The sequence below is a fragment of the Myiozetetes cayanensis genome, unplaced genomic scaffold, assembly GCF_022539395.1.
Source record: "Myiozetetes cayanensis isolate MyiCay16 unplaced genomic scaffold, myiCay2020 scf1, whole genome shotgun sequence".
NCBI classification, from domain to species: Eukaryota; Metazoa; Chordata; class Aves; order Passeriformes; family Tyrannidae; genus Myiozetetes; species Myiozetetes cayanensis.
The window spans coordinates 94,137,659-94,151,947 of NW_026086604.1; the positions used below are offsets into that span (position 1 = coordinate 94,137,659).

The following is a 14,289-nucleotide window of genomic DNA, read 5'->3' on the forward strand; positions in this document are numbered from 1 at the left end:
CTTTGCAAAGGATCTATATTTGCTTTTTGCAAGAAAAAGAAAAGTTTTTACTTTTCTGTTTCAGGATTACTGTTCTAAAATTCCACATTTTAGGTGCTTATGCTGCAAGTCTTTGCATTCAACAGGTTTAATATTTCATCATCTGTGCTTATAGTGACCTAGATCCCAGATATTTTTCTAAACACACCACCCAGTGGATGAGATGGTTAAAGCACACTGCAAAATAACTTCCGCTGTAGCATAGAGAACTCACTGCTTTTCATCTTTGGACCGAGTTCTGCAACAGGTTCCTTGTATTTGGCAAAACATTTTAAATCCCAGAATTTTTCTATTAGGCTAGGTAGAGAATTTCTATGGTGTTACATTGCATTACAGCTAACATTGCATTTTGAAGAGGGATTTTGAGTGTGGCAAAGTAAGTCTTTTTCATTAGGGTTTTGGAAACATTCAGTCAGCATTCCCACTCTCACATGACTTGCTGAATCTCAAGGATTCATTCTTGCCATCTAGTGGCTTTGAGCAGAATTAAAACTAATCTGTTAACAGATTAGAAAGTTATTGTTTCTGGTAAAAGATTGTGGGAGACATGCATCAACTGGATACCATCAACTTAAATCTCACCATTTTATCTTTATTTAAGGAAAACTATTCTGGAAACTCCCTTAAAATTCATAGAATGGATCAGGTTGGTAGGGACCTTAAGATCATCTACTTCCAACTTCCACCGCTATCATGGCAGAGATTCTACCCACTAGACCAGGTTCCTCCAACCTGGCCTTGAACAAGTCCAGGGATCCCATGTTCCAATGCCTCACCACCCTTACAATAAAGCATTTATCCCTAATAACTAAGCTAAACCTACCCTCTTTCAGTTTAAAATTGTTCCCCCTTGTCCTATCACGATATGCCCTTGTAAAAAGTCCCCCTTTCTCTTTTTCATATAACAACACCAAACCAAACTTCATGCATTAAAGAACCGTTCTTTAACTTCTAACTCTAGTTACACTTCATGGAGAAAATATGGTCCACTCTGGTTAACATTCTTGCAAAAACACAAATTCAAAAAAAAATTCCCCTAGTGTTACAAAATACAATTAAGTAACTTCTTCATTAAATTTTTTGAATCTGATGTAATTAAAAAAAGTAATAATTTGCATTAAATTTCAAGATAAAGAGATGTCAGTATAAAAAGTCTGATCTATCACTGAGCACTTTAAACCCTTCCCAGTTTCATCCTCATTATTTCAAAAGCAATAACAAATACTGCATTTATAGCAGAAGTATCAGATTTAAAGAGAGAATGTCTATTACTATGAAAAATATAAAAGAAACCAGAAATATAAAACCTGAGGCATGGATAGAAAGTTAGTGATTAAGAAGTAAGGAAAAGAAGTCTGCCCATTTTTAGTAACTGCGAAAGGTAACTGACTTAGAACAAAACCTTTTTACAATCTTCTTAATGACATTTGAAATAAAGCTTTGAAAAAGAGGCTGTAAACTTTCTTAATTGTTTATTAAAGAATATTTTAAAAACTAGAAAAGGGTATTCCAGGTTTTTTAAGGTGCTGACAATTTATTTTACAGATGCATAAATGTTGCACAATTTGTATGAAAAATATAACAATGCAGTCAACTACAGAACAGTAGAGTATCACACAGAGTCTTCAAGATTCTTTCTTTCTTCAAATTGTTTGTCTACTGCAAGTGAAAGAGCCTGAAGAAATGTTGCCATTGTAACACTGGGGGACTGAAAATAAGAGAACATTTTGTTAGACACACTACAGCAATAGGCAAGGCAGACATAATATTTAACATAAAAATCACAGTATCAATAAGAGAAATATTTGACTTCCATGTTACAAATTTTTCAAAATGCTACAAAACAAATTGCAAGTTTATTTTAAAAAAGCTAGCATGGCAAAGTCAAATTCAAGCTATTCAAGGTCTAGAGTCAATCACTATTACTGTAGATTTGCTTTAAAAAAGGTTTTTAACAAATTAATACTAGTTATAAAGTGGTAGAGGGTTTTTTCAGTAAGGAATTATCAGAGAACCAATATCAATATTCATTAATTTAATTAAAAGTAGAATGCTGCTTTACAAGTCAATCCCACATCACTTCTTCAATCCCATTTTAGGTAATGGTCAGCACATAATTGTTGCAGTCTACAAAGCAGTGAAATTTAGATCAAAGCGGGGAGAGTTTAGACCAATCTTTTTCTTCAGTCAGTGTCCAAATGTATTCCTGCCTTTCTCAAACCCAAACTAAATTATAATGAATACAATAAACTCAGTTGAATATAATAAACTTACTTGAATATAAAGTGCATGTGCTAGGAAAGGAAGTTTTCTCAGGACCCGGCCACCAAGACCTTCACTTCTTCTACAGTAAAACAGAGACAAGCGCTGCTTAAATGCTAAGTGTCCACTCTTAAAAGAAGACCTTTTCTTTTTCTTGTTTCTCCACTAAGTTGCTCTAAAAAAACCCTCAGACCACAATTCAGCAGGTCACCACAATTCACAGCAGGAAGAGAAGAGACAAATTCTGCTTATAGGAGACAATAGCGCATAGTACGGAAAAGGAAGCGAGAGTACAGAAATAGCATGGTCACAGTTGCCTGCCAATGCTTACATCACGCCCTTCACATCACTGTGCCATATCTCATGAGTCTGGGGGAATGTCCACACCAAAAGGGTATGGTACAGACATAACCACTCTTGGAAGGACTTGAAAAAAAATCTGTTTTGAAGTTTGGACCTCATGGCTACTGCTTTTCCTCTTTCTACCCACCATTTACAGTTTCCTTCACCTCACCTACTTGAAATATGTTTCTTGTCTTCTCCAAGCACGACTCTGCGTTCATAAAAGGCAAACCTCTATCCCTGGAAAAACTTACTTGCTTTTACTCCACTCCTCACTGGTTCAGATTGCATACTTCAGGAAAAAAGAAAACACATTTTGCTAACTTTATGTTATTTTGTTCCATAGGGACCAGCACTTTGGAAAAAATATTGCTTGATACCATAAATATAATTTTTATTTATTGATTCAAGAACTGTTAAGCTGCAGTGAAAGACTATTTGCTCTTTGAGCATCCTCAGAAAACCACAACACTGTCCATTTACGCTTCATTCCCTTCCCCCTTGCTTCTGCCCACTCACATCTCCATGCTAAATACTGATTTAGTAGATTGCTAGGTATTTCAAGACACTTTCTTAGCAGGACCTGAGGGCCATGCTATTTCTGCTAACCTGCGTTACAATTCCCAATATCCACTGAAACCTAAGGCATCTCACTAATCCAGCCAGCAATCTGCCAAGAGGACTTCAAATGGCAGAGCAGAAACCAGAAGCAGTACTAAGCCAAGCCTGTTCTGAGACTAAGAAATGTGAGCAAATCATGATTTCTTCCACTTTTCGTCCCCTAAAAGGTTTTGCACTATCCCCAATAGAAAAAAATTGGAATGTTTCAGAACTCTAACTGCTCTAAAATTCAGTTACTTTTACACATCGTTCCACAACTCAACACATATATGAAAAAAAGTAAAATGTCAGAATCTTACCTTGAGATTTCTTTTAGTACAAGGCTTAGCCTTGACACATTATTTTCTACGAAGCCTATCATCTCTAGCTCTCTGAGTGTCAGAAGCTGCTGTCGAGGATATATTATTTGACACTAGAAAGAAGAGTTATGCATTGTTGTGTGAAAAACAAATACATTCAAAATTAAATTCTACAGCAGGAGTCGAAATACAGAGAAGGAATTAAATTTTTTGCATTTTTGCTACTTAGGAAGTATGATTAAAATGTCAAACATATTGAAATAGGACATTTTGCAGTCTTGCTTTTAAATATTACCTTCATCAGTTCTTCCAAGCAAGAAAGATATATTCTAAATATTGCTGCAGTAGATGGAAGTCCAATGTATTGCTTTATGTCAGCCCTGTCTACAAAGGCCATGTCAATTTTCTCCGTAATATTTGAAGTAGTCAGGATAACTACATTGGGATACCTTCAAGACAAAAGCAGATTTTTAGGTCACATGTTTTATCTCCTTTTGTGACTGGCAAATCAAGACCTTCCCTCTTATGACTCTTGTAATTTCTTGCAATAAGCACTCCCATCCCTCTTGTCAACCAGCAATTACATTAAACGATCTCAAGCTCTTGGCCAGTTACCACCAGCCTATTTCAATGCATAGTCTCTTTCTTTTAGTTGTTTCTCAAGTGTCCACAGTTTCTCTAATCCTATTCTAGAAGTGATATACATTAACTATCTAACTATCTAGAGCCTATTGGCATAGTTTCTACAACAAAAAAAAATATTTTGAAATGAAGACTCATAATTTTGAAACTTTAATCTACATGTTTTCCGTTTCAATTTAATAGAAAGCATATAGTTTAACGGGCAATGTGACATATTCTAACTGCAAATGACTTCAGAGTGAGCTTAAAAGAGAACATAGCCTTGTTCTAAGAAATGAAAGAACATTCTTAACCACAGCTGTTTTTAGATGAAACCTGTCAGCTTTCACATAGGAATAAGACATGTTTAATTAGCTGCAAGACAGTGCCAAATACTAAGAAACTGTTCTGTGAACAATGACAAGGATGTACAATAAGGAAAGGGAAGTGGCAGGAATGAAAAAAAAGCTGGTATGCTGCACTAAATCCAGCACACAAAGTGGAGCAAGCAATATGAACAATTTCTTCTAAACCATGTTTTGTCCAAGTCTGCTTTAGACTGACACCCAGAAGCAGTACAGAATGAACAAATTCTTCATTCATCTTATTCTTGTTTCTTCAAGAGACAAGATCATGATGATCTGTCTTTTTTCTCTCCCTATCTTTAAGGGAAGTATACAGCCTGGTGATTTGGTTGTACACTCAGGTACATGCAAAATACTCTGCTGGATTACTCCTATGTCTTTTCAGAATTATCATCATTAACAAAAAACAGTTCACTAACCAATTTGTTTTTGTAGGAAATGAAATTTAGTAGGAATCCTGAAATTGTCAATTAACTTTTGCTGTTGCAATAATATGAGTTTACCTTTTAATCTGATCTATTTGTGTCAGTACAGCATTCACCACACGAATAGCATCTGAAGGCTCTGTGCCTGCCTTGAAGGCACTGCGGGCTGCTGTGAGGCTTTCCACCTACAAAAACCCAAACCAATCAACCAAAACAACAACAAAAATCACCAAACACCAAAAGAAAAAACCAAAAAGACTGCACAATTGGCGTCCTGGCAGCAAACAAATAACCCAGCCAATATACCTTCAGATGCTTGTGTCTGGTATCTAAAACTCCATCTTCAAAATCTTTGGTTAAGTAGGAAATTACAGGGGGAGAAGGAAAGGCATGTCAATGAAGTAAAGTGAAATGGAACACACCACCAGAATAATGAATATATTGAATTTAGAATGAGCTTTCCCATAGGAATTTCAATAAAACAAGATAGTAAAGTACCTACTTACTGAGTTCCTTATGTATGCAACTCTGTAGAAAATGTAGACAATGAACTAAACCATATTAATGTATTTTGGAGCTTTACAACACATAGAAGACTACAAATAATACAAATCTAGGCTACTTTTACTCCACTTGTAAACACACAGCAGCAAGGAAGTCCCACCAAGAAAGGCTTCAATTCCTTTTCAGCTCTAATTTGCCTGCTAAATTGCACTGTGTTCCTTCCAAATCTCTCAAATCTGCAGCAGTCAAGATTAAAATTCACTCTTCTGCACAAAGTAGCTTACAAAACAGCATAGATGTGCTTTTATTGTTCTTTACAAATGAGCACTATTACAGTTTCTCCCCAGCAATTTACTTCCTGCTAAATTTTATGTACAACAACGCTATTGGAATCATACCTCATCAATCAGTACAAATACAAGAGCATCTTGGTCATCAACCAACTCTTGAATCTTCTGGAACATCTTGGTTACAAGCTTGCCACTCTGTAAAGACACCATATGCATATGTTTATTTCCTTACCACACAACTTTCCAAGGCTTACCATATTTAAAGATGGAAATATCTTTTTTTTTTTTAAATAACTTTCAATATAACTTCTATTTAAGCATTCTCAAACATGTTAATTATTGTGAGTAATCTCCGGTGCATACATGAAACAAGCTCAACAGAAACAGTGTAATTTCTAAAACCCAGTGTCTACTTAATTAGCTACATCAATACATACCTCAGAAAACCACTTAGAGAAAAGGCTGTGGCTGTTTATCTCAATTAACTGTCCATACCTGTACCTAAAGTATAAAGGGAAAAGGAAGTATTAACTCTATTCTAAATAAAAGTCAGCTATATCAATTAACTCCTGTCTCATTCCTGCCATTTTGACCCTGGGATTCTGTGAATTAGTGCCTTAAATTACCTACTTTTCAAGACATAATACCTGTTTCAATTGTCATTTCCAGCAACGTGTCGCACTAAAATTCTTCACATTAAATTGCTATTACAATGTCTCCATTAGAACAGGTGCTATTTAAATATAGTTTAAGTAACAGTTACCATGCTAATTGCTTTAATCTTCTGTTCATGTAAGATTTTCTTCAGTACAGCAAGAACTCATATAAAAGTAGGAAACTTATTTACTTAGCTGTGCATGGATCTCCTTATGACAAAATATCTCGACCACACAATATATAGCCCATGTTTTTCAACTTTCAGATCACTCCCATTACTTACGTTACACTTTGTAACATTTATTTTTGTAAATAAATTTGTTAAGTTGCTATAAACTTTAAGGCTAATGCATATTACTTGTCTGATATACAAACTGACCTCTGCAGGTTGCATTATTCGGACAACCCAAGTACAAAACAAATTGCTACCTGTTAAGAACAGGCTTTTTTGGACAAGAAGATAGAAATAACAAAATAATCTGTGATCCTTTGCCCTTTAATATTCATTGATGTACAATGTGAGCACAAATTACTATATTGTAACTGGAATTTGTTTTACACACCTGGGCACAAACAATGACACATTTTAAAAAGCATTAAATATCCTAGACAGTCTATCAGATCAATTTTATTGCTAGCTGGGTGCAGTATAAAAAAAAGGATATTAGCACTTGGCACAAGTTACTTGAAATCAAATATTACATATATTTGGGCTAGTGAAAAAGAACAACCAGTTTACAATAGTAAACTAAGGTGAAAAATTTCAAAAACATTATCACCTGTATGACAGTCGAATTGTCAGCTTCTGAGCCAACGCTTTACAGAGAGAAGTTTTCCCAGTTCCAGGAGGGCCTGATTTGAAATCACATCCATACATTACATAGAATCTGCATCAGATTGTTAATGACATGTAACAGCTTTTTAACTACTCTATTTCATCACAGCACTAACTGTAGATTAAAAACACAGTAGACCAGAATATTTTGAGAAAATTCCTTATTCCATTACAGTTCCAGAGCTGACCTTTGAATTTATATAATTTTCAGTTATTAGTATAGTTAGTGTACCAGTTTGTATGCAGACACCGTAAAGTTAAAACACTCAACAGTCACAGAGAAAGGTGTATCACCCTAGCAGGGCTTATGCTTATCAGCATTCTCAACAACTGGTGCTACACTTAAACTTGTATCTTCCTGAAACATTCTCTTCTAACATGGAAAATGGAAACATATCACGACCAGTTTGATCAGCTGCCCACTTTCCCGGAAATTTCTTCCTTGGGGCAATCCAGAGTATCTTGGGAAGTATGCTCTGGAAGAAACCTTTTGGATCTGGCTTGATACCCTATGGAAGATCTACACAGACTTTCTCCAAAACAGGCAAGTACAAGCACAGTGATTCATACAAGAGTATGGATCTATTGAAAATGATGTGTGGATGATAAACAAAGTGCTAATGTCAACCAAATGACAGTACTTTCATTCAAAGACAGTACTGCCGTTACAGTGATCACAATAATTAGCTCGTTATTAAATATAACTATCGTAAATACATTGCTAACAGTTTGAAATAAATAGTTTAAAAAAAAAATCCTGCAGCTTTTAAATTGACAGTTATTGCAATTAATCAATAGCAAACTGCATTTTTCAAGCAAATGGATTCTGTGGATGCTAATCTCATTTCTGGTATAACTTCCACAGTAAGCTAGGACTGACTGAAGGTTACAGCTTCATGGAAACAACTAAATTACTGAGAGTACTGCCTTCAAACTTGGCAATAAAACACACAGGGTCAAAACCACAACACACAGATTGATTTCCCAGTTTCCTCAAAGTTTTTATAAAGTCATAACTAACAAGATATTTAATACTGGGATAGAAGTGAAACTAATATATGCAGCCTAATGTTTTCAGTATCTGCATTATTTTTGCTCTTTATGTAAAAAAGCTGCAATATCTTAAAAATGAAAATTAAAAACCCCACAGTTGTCACTGCACTGTAAATTTTAGAATTTAAATTCCTGCAAAGCATAGTACAAGGGAACATTGATTTTACTCTGACATTACATTTAATTTAAACTTGCATAATAGAGAGGATATTTCCGTGCTACTTTTTTATCATCTAATTTCACTACAACAGGCCTGCAATACAAGTTTTGCCAGAAGGAAAGTATAAACAGGTGGCCAACAAATCTACTTGATTTAAGAGAGATCGTTTTTACCATGAAGCAAAACAACTCTGTTCCACGATATCAGGTTGCTGTCGACATTTTTGTCAGAGAATAATAATGTTGTTGTCACGTAATCAAGTAACTAATTGAAGAGGAGAAAAATAGACACAGAGACATAAGAGCAAATACAATTACAGATAGCAGCAATATTCTAATCATGCCTACTATGTACTCATAACAACAACAACAACAAAAGAAAGAGCTCATGTCTTTTAGCTATGGGCAAACTTATTTCTGCAAAGTATGGGAATTAATTTCTGTCCTACTCCCAAGAATGCAAATAGCATGTACTGGGCACAAATAGAGATGTAGAACTTTTAAATTAATAAATTAGGTGCTTTAAGGAAGGGAAATTATTTTCATTTTCCATTGTCCCACTTACAGTGCATCCATAAAACACAAGCTGTCCAAGTACAGAGAGTCAAAGACTCAAACTCTTGGTCCTGTTTGTACAGCTATTCATTTGTTCAGTTTGTTGTACAAAGCCCACCAAAGCATTTCCTTTAACAATTTACTTCATTTTTACTGAAGCATTTGTATCAGCTACTGCAACACATTTGTAGATTGTTTAACCCTTCCAAATAAGGGAAGTTTTATACACTTCCCTGAATGCTTGCTTCTAAAAATCCTGCTACTTCATTTTAGAATTTCTAGAAGTATGAAGTAGAGAACTCTTTCAACAAAATGAGTATGAACCTCAGGTGTGAACCTATACTGACTTTTACCTATCATAACACCTGATACCACATTACTTTCTGGCGCTCTTACCTGTAACGTGCTTTTGATCCAAAGGTGTTAATAGGACAATACGACAGTACTCCTGCAAAATCTCATGCTCACGGTGGAGCAGTTACACAACAGCAAAACCAACTGAACTTAATCCACATGTTTTTCAATATTCCATGGACACAGACCATACTATTTCGAAAATTCACAGCAACCATTTCAGAGCCCATAGAACCCAACCATGCCCAAGCATTTCCATGCTTTAAAGAATGAAGATTTGTCACAATTATTTTTACAGAATTAGTCCTAGTTTTAGTCATTAAAAGCAACCATTTCTTTCTACCAATATACACTTACAGTCAACAGTGATCAGCTTGCTGTTATTTAGTACACCAGCAAGTCTAATAAGATAGTCTTGTCATTTCATAGATGACTTGGAAATCAGTGTCATAAATTAGACAAACGTGGACATGTTTATTCATATTTACCTTATAAATGAAGAAGGACAATCACTGGAACGTTTTGCTTTGCTATATTTGTTTATAAAAACTTAAGTGAGAATACTGCACCTATGGTATTACAAACAAGCTAATGAATAAATTATTTGTGTCCAAAAATGTCAGTCAGAAGCTTCTTTTTTTTTAAGAAGTACAATAAACATTTTAATGAGTGCTGACATAAGAACAACTGAGTTGAGTCACTTGTGGTCTATAGTCACATCACAATTACTAGATTCCAGATTCTACAAGCTGTGGCATTTACCATCACAACCTTTGATGAATGCACAGAATCTTTGAGCCAAAAAATGACCCCATGGAACTGTTCTGTTTCTTTCAAACATCTTACCAGCATTCAAGTGGAAGCAAACTCCAGTCATTCAATGTGCATTTTATGAACAGTGACAGTGCTGGCTTTTTTTTGCCAGCCAATTAATTGTTTAGCTGCTGCCAGAAACACACATTTAAACTCCCATTCCCTTCTGCCTAATCTGCACCCACCACGTCTCCAAGGGATGCAGTAAACTTCAAACAGGCCTCATTTCAGCTCTTACTTCTCCTCAAGCAATCTTAATTGTAATTAATTTTCAACTTACATTTGCTTTTACTTCACTGTCATATATGAGACTTTCCCAAAGGCCATGGAATTCAGCTGGAAAAGCAATATTAAATACCTGTTCAGGATAAATCAGTCTGGAAACTTGTAGCCTACCACTGGAACATAAAGCAGTTTTCAAATTATTCTCAACTAAAACTAGATAAATGAGAGCAATTAAAATATCTGTAAAAAAAATCTCATGAGTTATTTTTCTCAAAATTCAAACACTACTTCCTAACAGACAAATTCAGCAGTTTCTCAAACTGCTCAAATTTGTCAAATTATTGTGTTGAGAAATTAATGGTTTCTTAACATGAAAGGAAAAATACAGAGAGCTATGAGAAGTTGGGGTGGGAGGAGCATTCTAAGGCAATTTTTATTATTCAGGTTTGCCTTTTTTTTTTTTGGATTAACATCAAGATGTAGAGAACCAAAAAAAGCATATGGCTGAATAATGCACAAAAAACTGAAGTTGTCATTTGAGTATCAGTCATTCCTAGCAGTTAGTTTCTAACTTTCAGCAAAGAAAAGCAAAATAGATGGAACAACTATAAACCACAATAACGTAAGAATAGTGTCAGTGTATCAGATTGACTTCTTTCTGAAAATAAATCTAATGGATAGTTAGGCATTTTGAAACATGGAGAGAGTAGGAAACACTTCAGAATAACTGTCTCTTTGAGCTTAAGCTCACACCTGTGCTTCTCCCTCCAGGTATAGAATCCAACTTCCCCAAGCTCAAGATAGTAACAGGCAAGTCGTGCTCTACTGCCTTATTTTTCTCTTCAGAAAACATTCTGAGGACTCTGGATCTCTTTGTTTGTCTGTTTCAGATATAAAAGCGACACTGCCTTGGGGGCTGGACACCAGAAGTGAGCTCTGGAAAATGACTATTTAAAGTGATGAGTTTCTTGTGGGTCTCCAAGTTACAACTTGGAATGCAGCTTGTAGGATTAAAAACTTGAATGCTTCTGATTATGACTATACATTTTAGACCACAACACCAGTTATTTCCAGGCATCCATGAGTATTACAGAAATAAATGATGTGTTTTGGAACGCCTGTAGCAGTTCGGTCAAAACCATAAAGAAAAAAGTCCAAATATATTGGTTCCACAGACAAAGGACAAAGTTAAAAAACACATACAGATAATACCTTTAACAGGTAACCCTTAAACACTTCCAGCCTTTCCAAAGTTTTCTTTCATCATAACTGCTCTAGACCTTTCTGAAATATCACACAGGTACCTGCTGGGAGTACCCAGTGGTGAGCTGCTGTGATATCCTCATTCTCTTCTTCCAGGTTCTCAGAGGTTGGTCCTTCTTCATTCAGATGAAAAATATGCAGAGAAAGACTGCTCTTGCTCAAGTCAATAGGCTAGAATGAACATGAAAAGACTTCTAATGCATCATATTTCCTATTCAAAGCTAATTATAACAAAAGAAAGATACAGTTCTAAGATGGCATTCATCTCTGAAGCCTACTGTTTCTGTTTCAGACCTTACTAAGCAGTGTAGGCCCAAAAACTTAGCTACGTTTTCCTGGTTATGTTAGTCAGATTAATAAGATGTCATCTTATAGATCCTGTCTTGCTTATGTCCTCAGGCCACCACCAGTCTACCTACAACTAATTCAGAGGCATATGAACAGACCTGTCCATTCTTGACTGCAAATACCTGTCTGTCTTTCAGCTTCAGCTCCGTATCCACAATCGACACAGACTGCACATTGTTCTTAAGGAAACTGTCATCAAACTCGGTCCACTTGTAATCACCGAACACAATGGTATGTCTGTTCAACAGCTTTAGGACACTCATCCTAATATCTTCTTCCTTGGCCACACTAACGAGAAAGGAACACCATTACTTCATGGCATTGATGTTTATAAGGAAGTATGAATTCATGTCAGAGTGTATTATTTCATACACTTAAGCCTTCATGGAAAACAGATTCCATCTCACACGCACAAAATCAACAAAACAACAACAACAAAACAAACCAACAAAAACCCCACTTAACTCCCCCATGACATTCTGCAGGAAAAAAACCCCACTATCAAATTCAGTCTGTTTTCAAAAGCAACAAACTTGATACTTGTTTTTAATTTGTGCATTAAAAGACACAATCCAAAGAATACTATTTGCTCTGTTTGAGGTCATATCAGGGGACACAGAATGACACAGCTAGAAGATTTCAAGAATGAAAATCAGTTATGCAATCTGATTGTGTTTCAGCAGGAAAAACAGAAAAACTCACAGCCAAGCTACTAGACTGAATTTGGTAAGATTAGCTTGGAACCTCCATTATACTTTCAAGTCTGAGGACAGCTGACACCTCAGGATGGGGACATACTATAAGGAGAATTCCAGTAAAAGGAAAAAAGCTACAGGAAAAGGAACACCATTTGAAGATTTCTGAAAGGCTTTAACTTAAGTCTTGCAATTTCAGTGATGTATAACCAGTGCGAACTTCAAGCTCCTTGTTTTTTAAGCCTGACAAAAAGAGAGCAGTGGATATTTTACAACTTGATTTTTGCAGCATCTTGGACACGCTCTCCCATTGCATAGCCAGGTTGGTAAGATAAGGACTGGATAAATGGACAGTGAGGTGGTTGGACTGTCCAGCTCAGAGGGTTATGATTATTAACACAAAGACTGCTGCCAATAACTCAGACTGGAAAAGGTGGGGGGATACTGCTAACACTGCTTTTACACCCTCAGTTACACCTTTGACAATGGAATGGAAAGCAATTGCAGCAAGTTTATGGATAACACCAAAGCAGGATACTGTCAGTACTCTAGAGAGCAGGGCTGCCGTTCAGAGGGACATCTGTAGGTTGGAGATATAGTCTGACAGGAACCTCTTGAGGTTCAACAAAAGTAAACATAAAATCCTATCTCTCCATTCACTGCTCAGATAATAGAACAGAGCAGAGGTCAACCTGATGAAGAGCAGTTTTGCAGAAAAGGGCCTGGGGTACTAGTGGACAAAACAGCAGTGAGACAGCAGTGTGTCCCTGCTAGAAATAAGGACAACCTTATTTTAGGCTGTGCCACCAAAAGTGTCAACATTAGGGAAAGCGATTCTTTCCATTCACTGCCTCTATGGGACCACACCTGGACTACTGTGTGCAGTTTCAAGCTCTGCTATAAGAGAGGCAAGGATAAACCAGAGCAAGTCCTGAATGTGGCCACCAACTTGATTATCAGATGAAATTGAGAGAAATGGATTTGTTCCATCTTAGGAAGAGACGCACGGAAGCTCATGGGAGAGCACAGAGAAGGCAGAGCAGAATCCTGCGGGCTCCTGAGGATGCACAGCAGGAGGCCAAAAGGAAACAGGCACAAGTTACAGAAAGTTACAGGGCGATCATAGAGACCTGCTCGATTTCTGATGAACTTCCACATGGATCTGAACGTTCTCACACACGTTTGGGAGCGCTTGCTTCAGCTCTCCTGCGGCATCATCCATCCTTCTCGCTCCTAGGGGAAAAGCGATACCGAGGAGAAGCAAACCCCAAGGAGTGCTGCACGCCCAAGGGCACAGCCAGCCCGTTCCCGGCGCCCCGGCCGCGTGCACCTCGCCCACCGCAAGGATCGGGATCGGCACTTCCCTCCCTCAGGAGATGGCGACGTCGGCCCTCGGGACAGCCCGTGAGCTCGGCCGGGCCGCTCCTGCCTCAACGCTGGACACCGGGAATCCCCGCACGGCAGGCACGGCCTCGGGAGCGGCGCGCCAGCGCAGCGGGAAGGATGCCGGGAGCGCGGGAGGGAGCCGGGGCAGCGCACCGCGGCCGCACAGCGTTCGTAAAGG

General features: G+C 37.2%; 1 protein-coding gene across 1 annotated transcript; it reads right to left on the reverse strand.

Annotated features, from left to right (window-relative positions):
* Positions 1–1,494: 1,494 nt before the first annotated feature.
* On the reverse strand, positions 1,495–14,251 carry TRIP13 (thyroid hormone receptor interactor 13). The gene is made up of 13 exons (XM_050322553.1): positions 13,856–14,251; positions 12,153–12,318; positions 11,724–11,853; positions 10,475–10,530; positions 8,647–8,737; positions 7,205–7,277; positions 6,206–6,269; positions 5,877–5,963; positions 5,053–5,159; positions 3,859–4,012; positions 3,564–3,676; positions 2,314–2,383; positions 1,495–1,747 (listed from the first exon to the last, which is right to left on the reverse strand). Exons 1-13 carry the CDS (start codon positions 13,945–13,947, stop codon positions 1,652–1,654), a joined length of 1,299 nt encoding a protein of 432 aa, XP_050178510.1. The 5' UTR covers positions 13,948–14,251; the 3' UTR covers positions 1,495–1,651.
* Positions 14,252–14,289: the final 38 nt, after the last annotated feature.